Source organism: Dermacentor andersoni, chromosome 9 (assembly GCF_023375885.2).
Source record: "Dermacentor andersoni chromosome 9, qqDerAnde1_hic_scaffold, whole genome shotgun sequence".
Classification (NCBI taxonomy): domain Eukaryota; kingdom Metazoa; phylum Arthropoda; class Arachnida; order Ixodida; family Ixodidae; genus Dermacentor; species Dermacentor andersoni.
In genome coordinates this window covers 22,564,354-22,581,813 of record NC_092822.1, presented here as the reverse complement: position 1 = coordinate 22,581,813, position 17,460 = coordinate 22,564,354, and the positions used below count along the sequence as shown (strand labels likewise).

The following is a 17,460-nucleotide window of genomic DNA, read 5'->3' as shown; positions in this document are numbered from 1 at the left end:
TCGATGACACGGCCCAATGCGGGGATCGTTACGGTTGAGAAACCAATTGGATTAGACATGATTTGTACTGAAGTATCGCCTATTTTTCCCTGCAAATATGTAATAGTCAATTGCGCTGCATAAAAATAACGCGGCGCCTCTTTGCCAACATACGATTTAAGCAAAACGAGTGAGTACGATATGAAGACCGAAAAAAGAAAAAAATTTACAGCTTTCGTCTCCTTGCGCTTACAGGAAAGTGTGTTATTTACAGCTCATTCGGATTTCGTCTCCGTCCTCCAGCTGTCTCACCGCGGGTGATGTTAACGATATATCCAATCCCGGTCCAAGACAAAGTTTCGGATTCACATCTTTCAACAGTGCTGACGTCACTGCACAGCTTATTCGAATTAGCCACATGGGGTTTTCATTTCTTTCTTTCTTTCTTTCTTTCTTTCTTTCTTTCTTTCTTTCTTTTCTTCCGTTCTTTCTTTGCAGACTACAGTTATGTCACTTTCGTGGTTACAACATCGCTAAAATATGGGGCGATACAATGGACGAACGCACAGCGACATTGCTGAGCGCCTCTGTATATTTTTGTGCACCTGTGCAAACAGGCATAGCGTGACAAATGCGTGCCATTGTTAGAGCCTTGTCCGTGGGATGCTTCGTGTACCGCACCGTATTATTATCGCTAAGTATGGACACCTGGGCTAGTTGGTTATGATTAGCATTATGAAACATAGTTCCAGCGCACATTTGGACACGGACGAGGAGAGAAAGACAACACGAACACCGGACTTCAACTGACGTTTTGCCGTTTGACGTTTTGCCGTTCAACTGATTATGCCGTTTTGCTTAAGTAATTTATTCTTTTATATTCTTTTTCTTCGTTACCTGCAAATGCTGCTGTGTCGCGCAAATATGCTTCGCATTTTAATGTAAGCCATGCTAAACAGCCCGTAACGCACCGCTGTGGGGTAAGGGTAGGTTCGGGTAAGGGGCCTGTGTAGACGAAAACAGCAACAACAACAACAACGAAAAAAACTTTCGAAGAGCACTTCTGCGGGAATTCAGCTGGAATGTGGGACTGTCACTTGTTTACATGTTTATTCCTACCCTCTCCTGGTATAGTTCTTATGCTCTGCTTCTTCGTTGCTGTTAGCAGCATTAGTGCTAGCTTTTAGCATTAGCGATAGTATTGGCTTCCATGAATTTTTTGATGGTTGTTTCTTCTTTTTTGGAGGGGGGGGGGGGTCATGTGCGCGTGTGAGTGTTTGCGACCGTGCGTGTGCGCGAAGGAAACTGTTGTGAGCACCCTTTGAGGCCATGTTCCTTGCAGCAGCACAACACAAACCAAGACACCACGTGACGGACAACTGGTCGCGCAGGCGACTTCTGTCTCTCCCGTCTTGACTGCTCTCCGCCATACGGCGTTCACCTTGTACTCCCTCCAACTCGCATGAACCTGGGAGAAAGCTTTAAGTACGGGGATGCGTGTTGTTGGTGCTCGCCGAGAAGAAGGCTCTTCTTTTTTTTTTTTTTCAAAGCATGAACTGCTTCTAGCTCCCGTTGTGGTCGACCTTCAAGTGACCTGGAGCCAAAAGACAGAGCCGTTATCCGGGCACTCGAACGAGAACATCCGGGCAAGTTGCGAGAACAAAACGAGATCCCCCCCCCCCCCCCGCTCGACCCTTTGTACAAGGCCGCATTACATACACTAGTTAGTCCCAAACAAGCTACAAAAAATATTGCTTCCGAGTTCTTCCTAATGTTTGTTCACAATATCACTCAAGCTGTAACTTCTAGTACGCTGGAGTTTTATTTGTGATTTCCATTAGCGACGCTCAAAAGGCAGCTACAGGGCACCATATACTTTAATTCTGGGAAATGTAATTTGCATGCTGACCTACTGCGCTCGCCGAGCTGCCGTGTGACGTGGCGCCGGACGCGTCTGGAAGCGCTGCTTTGCCTTCACGGAGGGAGAAAAATGTTATGAGAGAGCATCACGTCACGCGGCCAGCCTTGGCAAGCGAAGGCACCGTGAAGCTTTTTGCCCTTTGCTCAGTGGCGGCACAACACGTGACCTCTTGCGTCGAGATCACGGAGCAAGAATCGAGATTTTCTGAGACGTTTGGTCGCGCCTCCTTCAGGCGCTTTTCTTCTTCTGGCTGGGCAGCCCGTCCATATGGACCAGTGCACAGTATGGCGTGGTGTGATGCGGTGTGGCGGGGTGTGTCGTTGCGAACGTGCACTACAACCATTTTAACATTGTGGCTAGTACCATCTCCAACCAATCTGCTTTGCCGGTTTCTATTTCATGCTTACATTTACGCTCAATTACGGGAGAGCCAGCGGTTTTACAGCGAAGCTGTTCACACACCAACCGGCGATTCTTTCGTGGTGGTCCACAGAAAACTCGGCTTTCTAAAAACCTACGATTTAGCGCAAAAAAAAAAAAAACGTGTAGCGCACGCGCACACGGGCGGCATGATTTTATGCCAATGTGTACACTCTGCGTGTTAACAACCGTAGCATCCGTGACTCGTGTGTCGACCTAACTATGGCGAAGAACGTGGCAACTGTGAAAACCGAAAACAATAATAAAGCCGTCGGGAATGTCGTTGAGCAATAAATGGTTATACACTGCATTTTACGGTGTACTCATATTTCATTCGTTAGACTAGAATAGGTTAAGTGGATGGTGACAGCCTCGCTGGCAATCCACCTTCACAGAGTAAATTGGGCCTTCAATTTTTTTTTCTTTTTATTTTTTTTTTATTTTTTTGTGTGCATGCGGGGGCACAATCACAGGAATGCTACGGAAAACTTGCTTTGCGAGTGCCGCCGACTACTGCTATTAAACTTACTGTTACTTTATTCGTCTCATATTGTACCTCTTTAAGCACACCTCGAAACTTATGCACGAAAATGAAAGACCACAGAGAAGTATGCACAACCGCGGGCAGCACTTGTAGGTTTTTTTTTTTTGCTTTTATTCCTTGTCACAATGCACACAACGCACGAAAATCCTCTGGCTTTCATAGAGCCAAATAAACGAAACCAAGAGAAAAAGAAAGTGTGGGAACGAGCAGTCATAGCCCGATCAAACAGCAACAACAACGACGACGACGACGAAACCGTCGTCGTCGTTGTTGTTGTTTGATCGGGCTCTGACTGCTCGTTCCCACACTTTCTTTTTCTCTTGGTTTCGTTTATTTGGCTCTATGAAAGCCTAGTTTGAAAGCGCCAGCATTACTGCGAGGCGCTAAATCCCCTAAATACCTCAATCACCCTTACGCTCAAATATATTCAAATTTCTTATATTGACCAGTTCCCCAGAGTGTGTATATACGCGCCACTTCCACATAAGAGGCTGCCACTGCTGCCTCAGAGGGCAGGGGCCACTGTCCTTGAGGTCATCATCTATCGCACTTACACACCATTTATTTCATTTATTCGGGAACGTCATCCGCCTTCCAGAGCATGGGCGTCCTGCAGGCTATATAATGGAGCCGTCGTTAATTTGCAAGAGTCACGGGTAACGTTATCGACGGCGCACGCCGTAGAAAGCAGCGATTGCGACAGTCGTGACAACGCGTTGCGCATCGTCGACGACATCGTCACGTCACCGCCAAGGAGCAGCGTATTAGCCCTTGCAACCTGCGGCGTAGTGGACGAATATGAGGGCACTGCCGAGGCAAGTATTCCGCTGCTGCTCAATCGGAAGATGCCTGCGTAGCTCGAGGTCTCGTTCAGCTGCAAAGCGCACGTTCGCACTTGCCAACGTTAGACAACGGCTGACCTGGCCTGAGTGGGCGCTTTCACCAACCACAGGTAGCGCAAAGCGTCTCGGTCTGTGCTGGTGATGCTTATTTGCAGAAACGCTTTTTTTTTTCAATATCTGCTACTAAAGCAACGCGATGTTTTCCGAAGCGAAGAAGCAGCCCTGTGAGATCGGCAGTGAGGTTTGGTCTGCAGTACAGGCTGTCGTTGCGCGAGAGTTCTCCTTTTTCGGGGAAGGAAGCACCGAAGTATGATCCTTGCTCCTGTTGTACGGTCCTCGCGGAAATACTACATTGTGTGGCATTTAAGGATAAGATACTATAGGATATCTTCCTTCCATGGCGCTTACCCACTGCGGGGGATTGGCCTAGATTTGGATGGTATTAGGAAGATCTAGGCATTGCAAAAACGGGCAAAGGTGTCATGTGGAAACGGATAAAAATAATCTATGAAGAACTTAATTAAGAAGAACGTCTTGAAACAACTATGAGTTCCTCCACGGCTGAGCAGACATCCCTGTGATGGTTTCCAAGAGAGGAGGCTCCTAGAGAAAGTACACTTAAAATGGAAATATTTAAACCAAGTTGCGTGAACGTTGATTCTAAAATATTTTTCTTTCTTCTTAAGGCAGGAAAACGGCGGCAGAATAAGAGGAAAATGATCGATGGCATGTAATATACTGGGTCTTCTGTTTTATCGTCAGTGACCTTCTCGGCTACACCGTCGTTAGCGTATTTGCGCATGGCAACACCATATTCTTGCAGAAGCTGACTTTTTTAATAACCATGAGAATGCTGAACTTGCCTTTATCGTTGTGCATCTCCTCTTCTACGCATCATCATCGCCCCTCATTCAACCTTCACGCCGCCGTTCCATTTTCCCCTTCTGCAGAGTAGCAGGCTAGAACACGCTAGCTCAGGCCGACCTCTCTACCATCCTTCAAACAAATTCTCTCTTTTCATTTCTTATCGGTTTCTTTCCCATCTTCGATTATTCTTTTATTTTCCTTTGTATTCATTTTTTTATCATATTACCACCCGGTTCGTGGCCTATCCCCCCCCCCCCCCAGTGGATTTGTGCCCTTAAATAAGGCATCATCATCTTCTTCTTCCTTAGCAGAAGAAGAAGACAAAAAGCAAGACCACCCGGTTCGTGGCCTATCCCCCCCCCCCCCCCCAGTGGATTTGTGCCATTAAATAAGGCATCATCATCATCATCTTCCTTAGCAGAAGAAGAAGAAGACAAAAAGCAAGACCACCCGGTTCGTGGCCTATCCCCCCACAGTGGATTTGTGCCATTAAATAAGGCATCATCATCATCCTCTTCCTTAGCAGAAGAAGAAGAAGACAAAAAGCAAGACCACCCGGTTCGTGGCCTATCCCCCCCCCCCCCCAGTGGATTTGTGCCATTAAATAAGGCATCATCATCATCTTCTTCCTTAGCAGAAGAAGAAGAAGACAAAAAGCAAGACCACCCGGTTCGTGGCCTATCCCCCTACAGTAGATTTGTGCCATTAAATAAGGCATCATCATCGTCATCACCCCCCGTAGCAGAAGAAGACAAAAAAAAAAGCAAGAAGCGATGTTCGGCCTCCCCTCTTCCCGGCGCTGGAGCCCCGTACTCTTGACGGTCGTGCTTCTGCACGCGTGGCCAGTCGCCCTGGACGGGGCGACCGACCTGAACCAGGCCCAGCTTCGGCTCGTGGCCGACAGACTGAAGCTGGACCAGTGCCGCAGCCTCGTCGAGTCACTGCGCTCCTCCGAGGACTACGCCCTCGACCACACGCCGGACGGTATGCGTGAACTCGGCCCCTGTATATTTGTTTTTGTTTATTTAATCCAGCCTTGAGCCGAAGCTGTTTCCTCGACTAAGGATGACGTTGCACCTCATTAACAACCCTCGGTGTGCGGGCGGGTGGTTGAGTGAGTGAGTGAGTGAGTGAGTGAGTGAGTGAGTGAGTGAGTGAGTGAGTGAGTGAGTGAGTGAGTGAGTGAGTGAGTGAGTGAGTGAGTGAGTGAGTGAGTGAGTGAGTGAGTGGAGTGAGTGGAGTGAGTGAGTGAGTGAGTGAGTGAGTGAGTGAGACAACTTTATTTGTTCCACAATAAACGCGAGCAAACTCAACGTCACCTAGCTAGGCCCACTCGGTATCGGTGAGTGAGGAATTTCTCGAAAACGACTCGTTCAATATTCAGTGGATTCGAGTAGACGCCGAGAGCATCAGGGACTCTATTCTGAACACTGCCACATGCCGCCATATTGACGCGTTGAGCCAATCAGAGAAGGCGTAATTACTTTACGAGCCAATCAGGGTTGGTATTATGGCGATTTTGACAACAGAGGGACGAGTGGGGACGAAATTTTAGGGCAGGATTAATCGGCGTGGATTCCCAAGGAAGCGCAATATGAGCGCTTCAGTCGAGTGGCGGCATCATCACCCTCTTCCTTCAGTCGAGGTGGAGTGTGGAGTACAGTTTAGAATCCGGGGAGGGTGTCTACCCTTTCTGTCTTGTGCCTTAGCGCTGAATCAAAGACACACTCCGAAAGCACGCATTCCACCCGTGTACCGAGGCATCAGGTGACTGTAGTCCTAGCCGGCACAGTGCACAAAAGATAGAACATGCGGTTCCGTCAATAGCCATGAGGAGCCCATTAATCAGCAGCACGAGTCACGTCCGGTTTTGTCCAGTAACTACACGCCGGTGTCCCGGAAGCTCAGCCGTAGTGACCCTATCCCGCACGCCAATCACTCCGCGTATACGACAGCGGTGGTCGCATATAATAGCAGTTACAGGAACTACCAACAAACCGGTAATGTAGTCCCGTTAAATGTAACAGTTCTACCGGAAAATTCCAAGCGTGTCACTGAGTATACGCACAACCGCTGGTGGGCCGTACGACAGACTTGTGAAGCCAACGGCAAGTCCTTGCGATCCGCGGATTTGAAGCGCCTGGCGTCTTTAACAACACGACTTGCAAATTACGCTGTTCGCGAGGTCGGCTCTGGTCACGCACGCAACGGTCCGCGGTATAACCCTTGACTTGCATTGGCTTGCTTTTGCCGGACGAAGGGCACGCAGCGCACGCGGGAAAGCGCACCAAAATCACACGCAAACACCGCCTGAAACTAAGCCTAACCTCTGATGCAGGTCACGCGGAGTCGCACGCGCTGTCCTGCTACCGGCTGCTGGAACTGTGGAACCGGCAGCGTCCGACCAACAGCACCTTCCACGCGCTCCTTGTGCGGTTGCAGGAGCTCGGACACCGGGACCTGGCCGACGACCTAGCCCGCGTCGTGTACGGCGAGAAGGTCCTCGCCGTCAAGGCAAACTTCCTGTCAGACCCATTCAGGCGAGTGCATGCGACGCAGTCGAGCTCACGTCGCGCCCCTTGCCCCGGCCACTGCAAGCAGAAAGAGTGACGGCTACATACGTCGACATGTCTTCGCTGTTCGCCGGTTCGAACAATGTTTTCAAATTATTCAAAGGCCGAGAACAAGTAACGTCGCTGAAGCCAACGTTTCGACGTCGAAGCGTTAACATATTCCTCGTTCTATACCACTGTTAATCGCTTCAAGCCGCCATCTTCCTGAGAACATCTCTCTTGATTTCAATATTTTTTTCAAAGTAAGCTTTGCAAACTTGACCACATCTATTAAAGGGGTCCTGAGCCGACCTTCGGGCTTGGTGAAATAGCATAGTCCGCGTATAGCGCACGCTGCTGTGTACACCTCAGCCAAGTTTTGCTGTCGTGCGGTGTGCGTGGAGCTCGCGAGCGGAACACGAAAGTCGCCTTTCTCTCAAACGCTCTCTTTTCCGACATGAAGCCTGCTCCTCAACCTCTTCTGGACGCTTCACTTCGTAATAAAGCGGATTTCCATACGCGGCTGCTATTGGTAGCTTCGGTCTGCTACGTAGCGTGGACATCGCGGTCGCCGCGGGAGATCGCAACGAGTCCGCTGGCTAAGTGCACTGCAGCTCGCTGAGGACAACTGCAAATCGGAAGTATACTGGCGTCGACGTTAACATCCAAAACCAAATTTGAACTGCGCGCCACGGTGAGATTCAGAAGGCTGAGTGTTGTGGACACGGCCCGCTCCGCCGTAGCCTTCGCAATGCAAGGCAGTGAAGCAGGAACGGTAGCACGGTGGAGGCCGTGTTTGATTGGTCAATAATTCCGCTTCTGCTGAACGCGTTGAAGTACTTTTTGCGGCAAAGTATTTCTGAAACAGCTTATCCTAAATTCAAATGCGTTTCTCCTCACCGATAAAAAGTGGCTCAGGGCCCATTTAAGATTGTCTGTCAAGAAAATTCTCGTCATTGGAATTTGTGTCGGCAAGCTTCTAGAGCGTGCCGTATACAACGAAGTGGCAACGCCGTCGTTGCGTTTCATGCAGCATGAAGGAAATAAAAAAAAATTACGAAGGATCGGGGGTGCAATTGCCAAAACATAGCCTGCCCAATGCGCGGGGAAGCTACGCTGCTATTGGCTACTTAAAGTCATGTGATGCAGCGCTACTTCCGGTAACTTTATTTTGTTTTGTTCTAAGATGGCGGAGCCGATAGATGCCGGTTTGGTTAACGCAAGCTTGTGCTCTCTTGTGAGCCACTGCGTTGGTGTACCCAGAATCGATGGGTACACCTTTACCTGAAATCAATCGGTGATCATCAATTAGTCTACGCCATACGCGACGCTATCCTGCGAGCCCAATAAGGCGTCTCGATGCCAGCGCGGTCATGCCGAAATAAAATAAAAAAGTCAGTTCTCGTCAGGTCGCCAAAGTCCTACCCAGCGTCGGGCTCGTTCGCGGAAGTACGCAGCGATGGTCCAGGCCCTGTGGAACGTACCGTACTTCGCTTACTGTATAATGTACAGTCACGGACAGAATAAAATGGACCACGGGATCTCCGAAAACGTTCAATTCCCGAGCAGCCTGTAGCAGTAACCAGTAAAACTGCCCACGACAACGTTGTTAGCATATTCTAGTCGAGGTCCGAAATGCAAATACCAGATTGCGCTGTGAGGTTGCGGAGATATTCCGCTTTTTCTTAGATTTCATGGTCCGTAATATTCTGTCCGCGACTGTATACGTATGTTAATGTTTGTACTCCACTTAAACGGAACTCGACGAGACAGAAAGAACGTGTTCCGTTTATCCGAAGTTTCACTTAAGTGGAGTTTAGAAATATTAACAATTGGAGAAGTATGGGAGAGGCCTTTGCCCTGCAGTGGGCGTAACCAGGATGATGATGATGATGATGATGATGATGATGATGATGATGATGATGATTCGAAAGGTGTCCGAGTGGTCGAAGCACTGTCTGTCGAGTGGTCGCGTTGCTTCGCCACCTATGGAACAAGATCGAGTTACTGTGAAAAGATTATAAGCCAAGCCTGGGCTTTTATTAGGCGACAAGTATTAAATAAAAATACATATCCGAAACACCTCCGAGGCCCCGTTGGGAGAAAATCCGACGTCGTCGGCGTCGCCAACTAGCGATGGTGCCGAAATGGCCGACGCCGCAAATAGTATAGAAACACGTGAAGAATGTTCGAATTGACGTCGAATTTCTCGGGGATGTTCCTGTAAACAAAGTAAATCAATGGCTCTGAAGGGGATAACTGAGCAATTTTCGATCTAGGTGGGTATCGAACCCGGGACCACCGGGGTATGCGAGGCGAGCCCGCTTCCTCGACGCCAGGGCGGCTTTTTCTTGATTTCCAGCTTGGCTACAAGCCTCAGAAGAATTTGTTATCATAGTTCACGCTCGTTTTATATGGGTTAAAGTATCAAGCATTGACACCACAGGTTCATCACAGTCATTCGTTTCGTACACGTCACGTACCATCACAATCAGTTCCACAAAACATGCATACACAGATCGGCCTTTAACATCACAATGTCTGTATGCCAACAGACTACGCCAGACTGCGTGCAACCCAAGTAAAAAGATAACATCCATCTGTTCAAAATCGCGTTCAGGTGGTAAAAAACGAACGCCATGTGGATTGAGGGGTAGGTCTATCTTTTAAAGTTCTCTGTAATATATGGTAATATATCCCAAAAGAATATGGCATTATTACAATCACTGAAGACATGTTCGATCGTTTCAGCTTTGTTGCACAGAAAGCATCTGCTTCCCCATGGCACATAAATCCCTCTTTCCTCTAACCACCTTTTAATAGGCAAGGTTCCCTTGTGAAGCTTGAAGAAAGATGTTTTAACGCTAGCCGGGTACCCACATATTTTTAACCCTTTTAAGTACGTCTTGCCCAGGCCCTTCTTGAAACATTAACCGATACAATGGAACAGGGAACACACTCTCAATGAGATCCTTCATTAGTCGTTTTCTTTTTACATTGAAGAGATACTCAAGGGACGGCTCCACTGTTCTGGCTGGCTAAAGGTGTGCATACCTATAATAGTGATGCACGCACTAATACCTATGATAATGACGCACTAATACCTATAATAATGATGCACGCACTAATACCTTATAGTGCGTGCATCATTGCACACGTCACGTCGCAGCGATCTTCCGGACTTTAGGTGTCGCCTATAGTGCGTGCGTAATTGGGCACGTGACGGCGCAGCCCACGGGGTGGCGCCACGTCATCAGCGTATAAAATTAGCGTTAAAATAAAAAGCATTGATGTCCAATCACACGCCGCTGAGCGGCCCTTCGAGTTAGGAACTCCTCGCGGCCAAGGGAACGCGTTGAGACGCTTGGCGCGTTTTGATTTTGCCCTATAGAGGCACAGTTGAAACGCAGGCGAGAACTTGCGCGGAAAAGGAACGCGCGAAAAAAAAAAATTCACTAAAGTGACTGTAATGCTTCCGCACTCCCATACGTAAGCAAACTTAAGTGTTTCTGCCAAAATTTTGTACACAGAACTGCTGTACACGTAAGTCGGAAGACATCTTTTGAGCAATCTGAAGTGTGTCTGCCAAAATTTTGTGCACAGAAACGTTGCACATTTAGCCTGGGGTTAGCGTCATTGGAGCCAATCCTCACGGCAAGGCCACGAAATGCCACTTTGTACAACCTAGATATTTTCTCAGGGTACCTACGTAGGTTATTTTACAATATGTTCTTAATATTAACTCTTGTACAAAAAAAATATTTTGTGGCAAATTCAGTTGCACATCTAGAATAAACCTTTTATCTGATTTACGCTTGAAAAAAAATATGTGCCGCCTATCGCTAATACAAGATAAAATAATGCTCGGTCAGCCGCTACCGGCAACCACCATCGAACCATTACGTTTCCATTTTTCCGTCAGGTCGTGTAAAGCGCTTATTTGTTTCTTTTATTGATTTGCCCACTTTTTAGGTATTCATCGGACGAAAAAAAATTCACCAACGTTTACGATACTAGCTAATGCTAATTTTGAGCTCAGCTGTTGTTTTGAATTCGCGATATATTGTGGCAAAGAATATGATACTGAACGACAGGGTCCTTTCGGCGGCGGCGCTGAGCCTCTGATCGGGAAGCTCGTCCAGCAGCAGCGGCATGACGAAGCATTTCTACCGGTTGAGTCGCTCATTGTTCAGAGAGAAAGCGGAACACAGGAACGCGTCGCTCGCGCGGAGCGGATGCATCCTCTAGCAGCCGCGGCACAGGCGAAGTAGCGCATGCGCAATAGGTTCGGAGGCCACGCCGGCGCCTTGTTTCCGTGCATATGGTATCGCGGGACGCGCTCAATGCATCGCCGCCGCGGAGCATGTCTCCTGCGACGCTCCGCTTTCCGCTTCACCCTTCCGCCAAGCTCTCCTCCTCCGCTTCCCTCCTCGAGCTCTCTTTCGCTCTCGCCGTCTATTATCGCCCGCTGCGCTCCGCGTTCGCTCGGTTACGTCGAGGGACACCGACGCTCAGCGCAGGAACTCTGAAAGGCCCTGCTTCGAATACTGTAGCTTCTTTTACGCAAGATTAGGCACATGTGCGGAAGGATACCAAATATTTCTGCGTATCTATAGTCATCGCGTTCAAAATAACGCTTCAGACTTTTCAACTGCATCTCTTCCCATCTGGTCCGAAACAGCGAGGCTTACTGGAGCCGCATAATCACGGGGAACATAGCGAAAAATAACGTGACAAGAAATAAAGACAGGACAGGCGCTGACTGCCAACGTTTCAGCTGTTTTTTGCGCTGTTTCCCATGATGAAGCCATACCAACAATGTCAAGTTCAGACCCTTTGGAGCCGTAATATCTATGTCTTCGTTAATAGAATCACAATATTTGCCACGAACTATACACCGATACCCCGCACCTCCACCAAAATGTTGCGGGAAGAAAGCAGGCCCATGAGTGTAAAATAACGTATATTTACAAATGATGGATATGGCGTTCAGGCAACTGCCAGACTTCGTCTTTCTCTAGTCCCATTCAACTTCTTCCTTCACTTCACCGTAACAATATTCTCAACTGTTTCTTCAGAGAAGGTAACGAGGACGTCATCTGGATGCTCTTATTTCTGACGCCTAGCTGTGAACAGAGCAGTAGTGGCAACTAGCCTGCAAGCTAGGCACTACCGACTTTGTCGCTCTCTTATTCCCCAGGGATTATTACTTGCCTAGGAAATTCCTCATGTTGGAAACGCCGTTGCATCTTCGACATATTTAACTTCCATTAACTTTCCCACAACCGCCTTATGGGTTCTTCTTTTCATTTTTTATCACTATCACCACTTGACACGCTTCTCCGACTTTTCCCGTTTCATACTCCGTTGAGGTAGATGGTAGTTTCGGTTGAAGTTCGTTTAAACAGAATTCGCGAAACGATGGGTTCTGTTTAACCACAGTTAACATTCTATATGGGCGGACGACCAAAGTTGACACTATCGTCCCGTTTATCCGACATTTCCGTTTAAGCGAGTTTCGTTTATCCGGAGTCCACTGTACGCGTAGGTAAGTTACCTCCACTTCGTTATAGACGGTTTCACGTTATAGATGCCCCCGGTCGATCACGAGCCTTATCAGTCTACTGCGCCGGAACACAAAGCACAGTTCACTGTGCGGAAAGCCTATATTTAGGTTTTTAGATAAAAGGCGTGCGCATTACGTCTTAAGACTACTACATAAGGTTTTTCGTGTAGCTTACGGTAACGTACCTTCACTCGTAAAAGTGTCATTATGTAAAGAGGAAAAGTGGTGAAAATCTGCGGGCTTAGATTTTAACGCACTCCCGATACTCGCTATCGCCGCCAATGCCTTTCTTGCTTGCTACATTTAGCGGGCTACGCCAGTGAGCAAAACGGGAAGCCGTCCAGGGCCTATCTATATACGCATATATATTCCTCCACCTTACTCCACTCACGATTCGCCGATTCTGGTGATGACGTAGGCGGTCGAAGCGCGAAAAGCATAAGAAATGGAATAGAATGTTGCTCGGCGTAGCGAACTTGCTGACGCGGGAGAGACGTCTCATGTTCGTGCGAGCTTGACTGGCACATTGTTTTCTGAAATCAGGGTGCGCACGTGTACGTAACTGCCAACTCTCCCGAATTTCCCGTTAGGTTGACGAATTCGGGCTCGTTGTATACGATTTTACGAATGTTTCCGCCAAGTGTTACGAAAAAAAAGAAAAGAAAGAATCCTGTTTGCGAAAAAGTTGCGCCCTCGTCGGTATACCCGACGTCATACCTTTGGAAGTCATCTGATGGTGAAAGGACACTGGAGGAGCGCCGCGATACCTGCTTCGAGCAATTTTATTCAGACAAGGTCCTGAAGCAGCCGAAATTAGCGACAGGAAATTCGGTGGATGAAGTCCCAGCGCGTTGCATGCGTGCCGAGTCTTCCCTGTAAGCGGACTCTGCTGTAAGTCATCGCTCATGCAGTGAGTACGTGTCCCACGAAAGGTGTGCCCCGCTTAGTATACTCTAAAAATAATTCCTATTGCCCCCCCCATGCCTCCCCCCCCCATTTCTGTGTAGTGTCTGCGGTAATTTTACGAATTTTAAGGTCTATAGGTTGGCTATAGGTTTGCGTGTTGATGAGTGCGGGTTAATGGCACGTAATTACTGCGGGGGAATGAGCCACTGTCTGCGGCAGATTGCCACAACTACATACTCCTTCAGTTGGATTACTCCAAGAGGAGGACATTACTTGCACGAGAAGTAGCAATGCATAATCGACTAATAAATAAAATTTTACCAATGAACATAGCGAACTTGCCAATTGCAGACAGAGAGTTGGCAAGGCGAATTCGCCCCCTTTGAAGCGAGTTCCGAGGATGGCATGCGAGTTTCGAGATATTCGATCCCAGACTGCGCGCCGAAAGGCTTTGGTGTTGCAGTTTTCTTTTCGAGTAGAACTGAGATGGTGCATCTGAAAACTGGTGTTACCCCCAGAATTCGTTGCAAGCCTTACGAACTCACCTGCTATCAACACGTAAATTGCGTAGCGGCTAAAATTAATTCGAACATTTATTATTGAAACTTGGCTAATTCCTTGAATATACATTTAGATTTCCCGTGCAAGTAGTGCCTACATTGTCGAGCAATCAGACTCTAAGATTAGGAAACAGGCGATCTTTCATTGCGAAGCAATACTACTTTAGGTCGCACTTCAGCCCTTTCGTGGCGAGGCGGTGGTAGGCACCGTTGACCTTTAGCATGACCTCGCTGCGTGACGTCACACCACGTGACCTAGAGTGACGTCACACCAGCTGTGTAAAAACGGGGCCCCATCTCACGCCGTCGCGAGGCGAGGCGGTAGCCACCAACGGCGGCCTAACTCCCGCTCCTCTCACCAGGGGCGCTACGGTCGGTGTGACGTCACACCAGCTGTGTAAAAACGGCACCCCATCTCACGCCGTCGCGAGGCGAGGCGGTAGCCACCAACGGCGGCCTAACTCCCGCACCTCTCACCAGGGGCGCTGGTGAGAGGAGCGGTATACGGCTTCGCAATCACCAGGCTTAACCAAGCTAAGCCACGTTTGCTTTTTTTTTTAAATATCGTTCGCATTAAAATCGAACACTCGACGTACAGGAAGCTGAGCCCGCACGAGAGCCTGCGGAGCAGGAGCGAACTGGTCAAGGGGTCGTCGGACCAGCCAACCAGCGACGAAGACCATCCGCAAGGCGGCGTCGTGGAGCTGGTGTCGCTAGCGCTGGCGCTGGCCCTCATCGTGCTGCTCGGCACGTTCATCTGCAACCGGCTGACCAGGCGGTGCACCGTCAAGGTGCCGCAGAGAAGCCGCCGCGTCCTGCGGGGCGACCGGCTGGACTCGCAGGAGTCCACGTTCCAGCTGCTGCCCGAGAACGCGTGAACGCGTCGCCGGTCGAAGTGCGGCGACGATGAAATATAATGTGTCGCAGAATTTGCTTCGCCCAATCCGCAGCATCTGTCTGTACGTCCGTCCGTCTGTCTGTATGTCTGTCTGTGTAGTGCTGCTAAACGTTTAAAGGGACGCTGTAAGGCTGTAGGGGCGTGTGAACAGCAGTTGTGGAGACCAAATCGAATACAAATCAAACAGTGCTAGAAGCGAATCGAATATTTGTCGCACGCTTCGCGAATAACGTACAGCATTCTCAATACTGACATCAAACAATTTTAAAATTCTGGTATTCACAATAGAAAATGTGTCATTACACGGCACATTTATTTATTGCACGCTTTATTTGCACATTTATTGCACGCTTTACTAAAAGCATGCACACAGGGATCATAACTAAGCAGATTGTACACGGGGCTCCTAGGAGAGTCATGAATTATAAACGTAACCTTGTGGACCAATTAATAGCTTTCTATGCCGGCGTGACCACACACGCGTGCCATTTGCGGCGACGGCAGAGCGAAAAAAAAAGAAAAATAAAAGCACCTCCTCCTCTGTAGTTCGAATTGTCGCGGCATATGGTGCCACTTGTGTAAGGTACGTTGCTGCGATGGAAGGTATTCCAATTTAATGCATTGAACTGACACAGCTGTTGCGCCTACAAATGGTGCCAAAGGATACCCACTGCCGAATATCGTGCCCCTCCCCCCCACCTTTTTTTTTTGCGAGTGACTGCTTCGTAAAAAAATATGTCCGACTAAACGACGTAGCATGTTGTGCGTTAGGTCCACTGCAGATTGGATTAAACAAATGTCGCATTCTTGCTTAAAGTTTGATCGTGTACAGTTGACGACGTAAATTATTCGAAAGGTATTCCAAAAATTATTCGCGTTTTCAGAGGGACCATTCGATTCGAAGACGAAAGCGAACAGGACAATATTCGATTCGTCGTTCGAAAGTTTCGAATATTCTTGCACCCACATTAAACTGTGTAATTAAATCACGCTTTCTTTTTTCGAAAGTTTGCCTTCGGGCATAACACGAGTGAAACATGCCAAACGTGCAGCCCCCGTCAAAAATATATAGGCTCCTCTACGCTTTCACCGTGCATGTCGTTCGGCTGTGTGCTGTGGTACCCATGGCACTCCTGACGTCTCGGACCTCTGGTTAGCGAGCACGATTTCTTTTCATTTCCCCCCAAGGCGTTGGAACTGACGGCGTACCACAGGAGCTCCCTTGGAAGGCATGTAGCCGTCAGCCTAGCGGTCGCAGGCGACGTGGCCCGTATACTTTTGACAATGTACATGTATATTTAGTTCAGTGAAAGCCAGCAGAGATTGTGTGGACCACGAGTGACGCTTTTGTCACATACGACAAGCTCACCCCTCTGTGAGGCGTGGCCTGGTCAGCAAGAAAAAACGACCAGTGGCGACGCCATCCCGAACTACCCGCAACAGTACACCGTGACGTCACGAATTTTTGACGGCGTCTGCTCAGAAAAATTGCTTGTCGGTAAAACAGGACCGCATTGTGTTCTAACTTTGCCAGAAACTGCACCTAATGAGCACTTCGAACTTTTTTTTTCCTATGCCAAATGCGTCATAGGAGAGAAAATGAGAATTTGAAAGCTGTGACGTCACATTGACGCGCCGCCGGTGAAGTTTCGGCGCGAAATTAAAAATGCAAGTCCGGCCTTCGTTTACTCCGCCGATGATCAACAATTTTCTGTTATATGAAAGAAACGAAATTCTTGCAGAATACTACGTGGCTACTATTCGAATGCTACTATTCGACCCTCAAGGCCTCAAACTGCGGCTACAGAAAGTCAGAGCTTACATCCCACAGCATGCTACGCACCGCTGCTCTTGGATTATCACACACAATTGTTCGTTGTTTTTTCTTCATTAACAGTGGAAAGGAACGACTGTAGCATAAACTCAGCTTTCTTTTATGACAAGATTATCAGAAACGTATGTCGTCTCATCAAGCATCTTCTCTTACCAAAAAGAACATTCACGGGGTGTCTTATGTTATCCCTAAGACGACTTGAAGGTGAAAGCTTAAGCGCCGATGCATAAAGACGGACACATGACGTACACATCTCCCTTAATTCGCATAGTCTACTTCGCTTAGTCATCCCTCCTAATTCGCTTACTCATTCTCTTAACTAGCCGAGTCATCCATCTTAATCATATCGTCTTTAACTGGACTGAGTCATCCTTCTTAATTCGCTTTATCAACCATCTTTACCATCCATCTTGCTTGCTTATAAGAAAGAGTATGAGTCATTGATGATGATAGTTTTGCACCTTTCGTGTCGTCGACGACGCTTCGCTCAAGGACTTTGAGGGTCGACTGAACGATGAGACATATAAGGCTTTCGCCTTAATAACCGATTAGAACGCCACCACCACGTAGA

At 48.2% G+C, this 17,460-nt stretch overlaps 1 protein-coding gene across 1 annotated transcript; it reads left to right on the top strand.

Annotated features, from left to right (window-relative positions):
• Positions 1-5,252: 5,252 nt before the first annotated feature.
• LOC126527267 (uncharacterized) lies at positions 5,253-15,749 on the top strand. The gene is made up of 3 exons (XM_050175040.3): positions 5,253-5,557; positions 6,912-7,113; positions 14,756-15,749. Exons 1-3 carry the CDS (start codon positions 5,347-5,349, stop codon positions 15,033-15,035), a joined length of 693 nt encoding a protein of 230 aa, XP_050030997.1. The 5' UTR covers positions 5,253-5,346; the 3' UTR covers positions 15,036-15,749.
• The last annotated feature ends 1,711 nt before the right edge of the window (positions 15,750-17,460 follow it).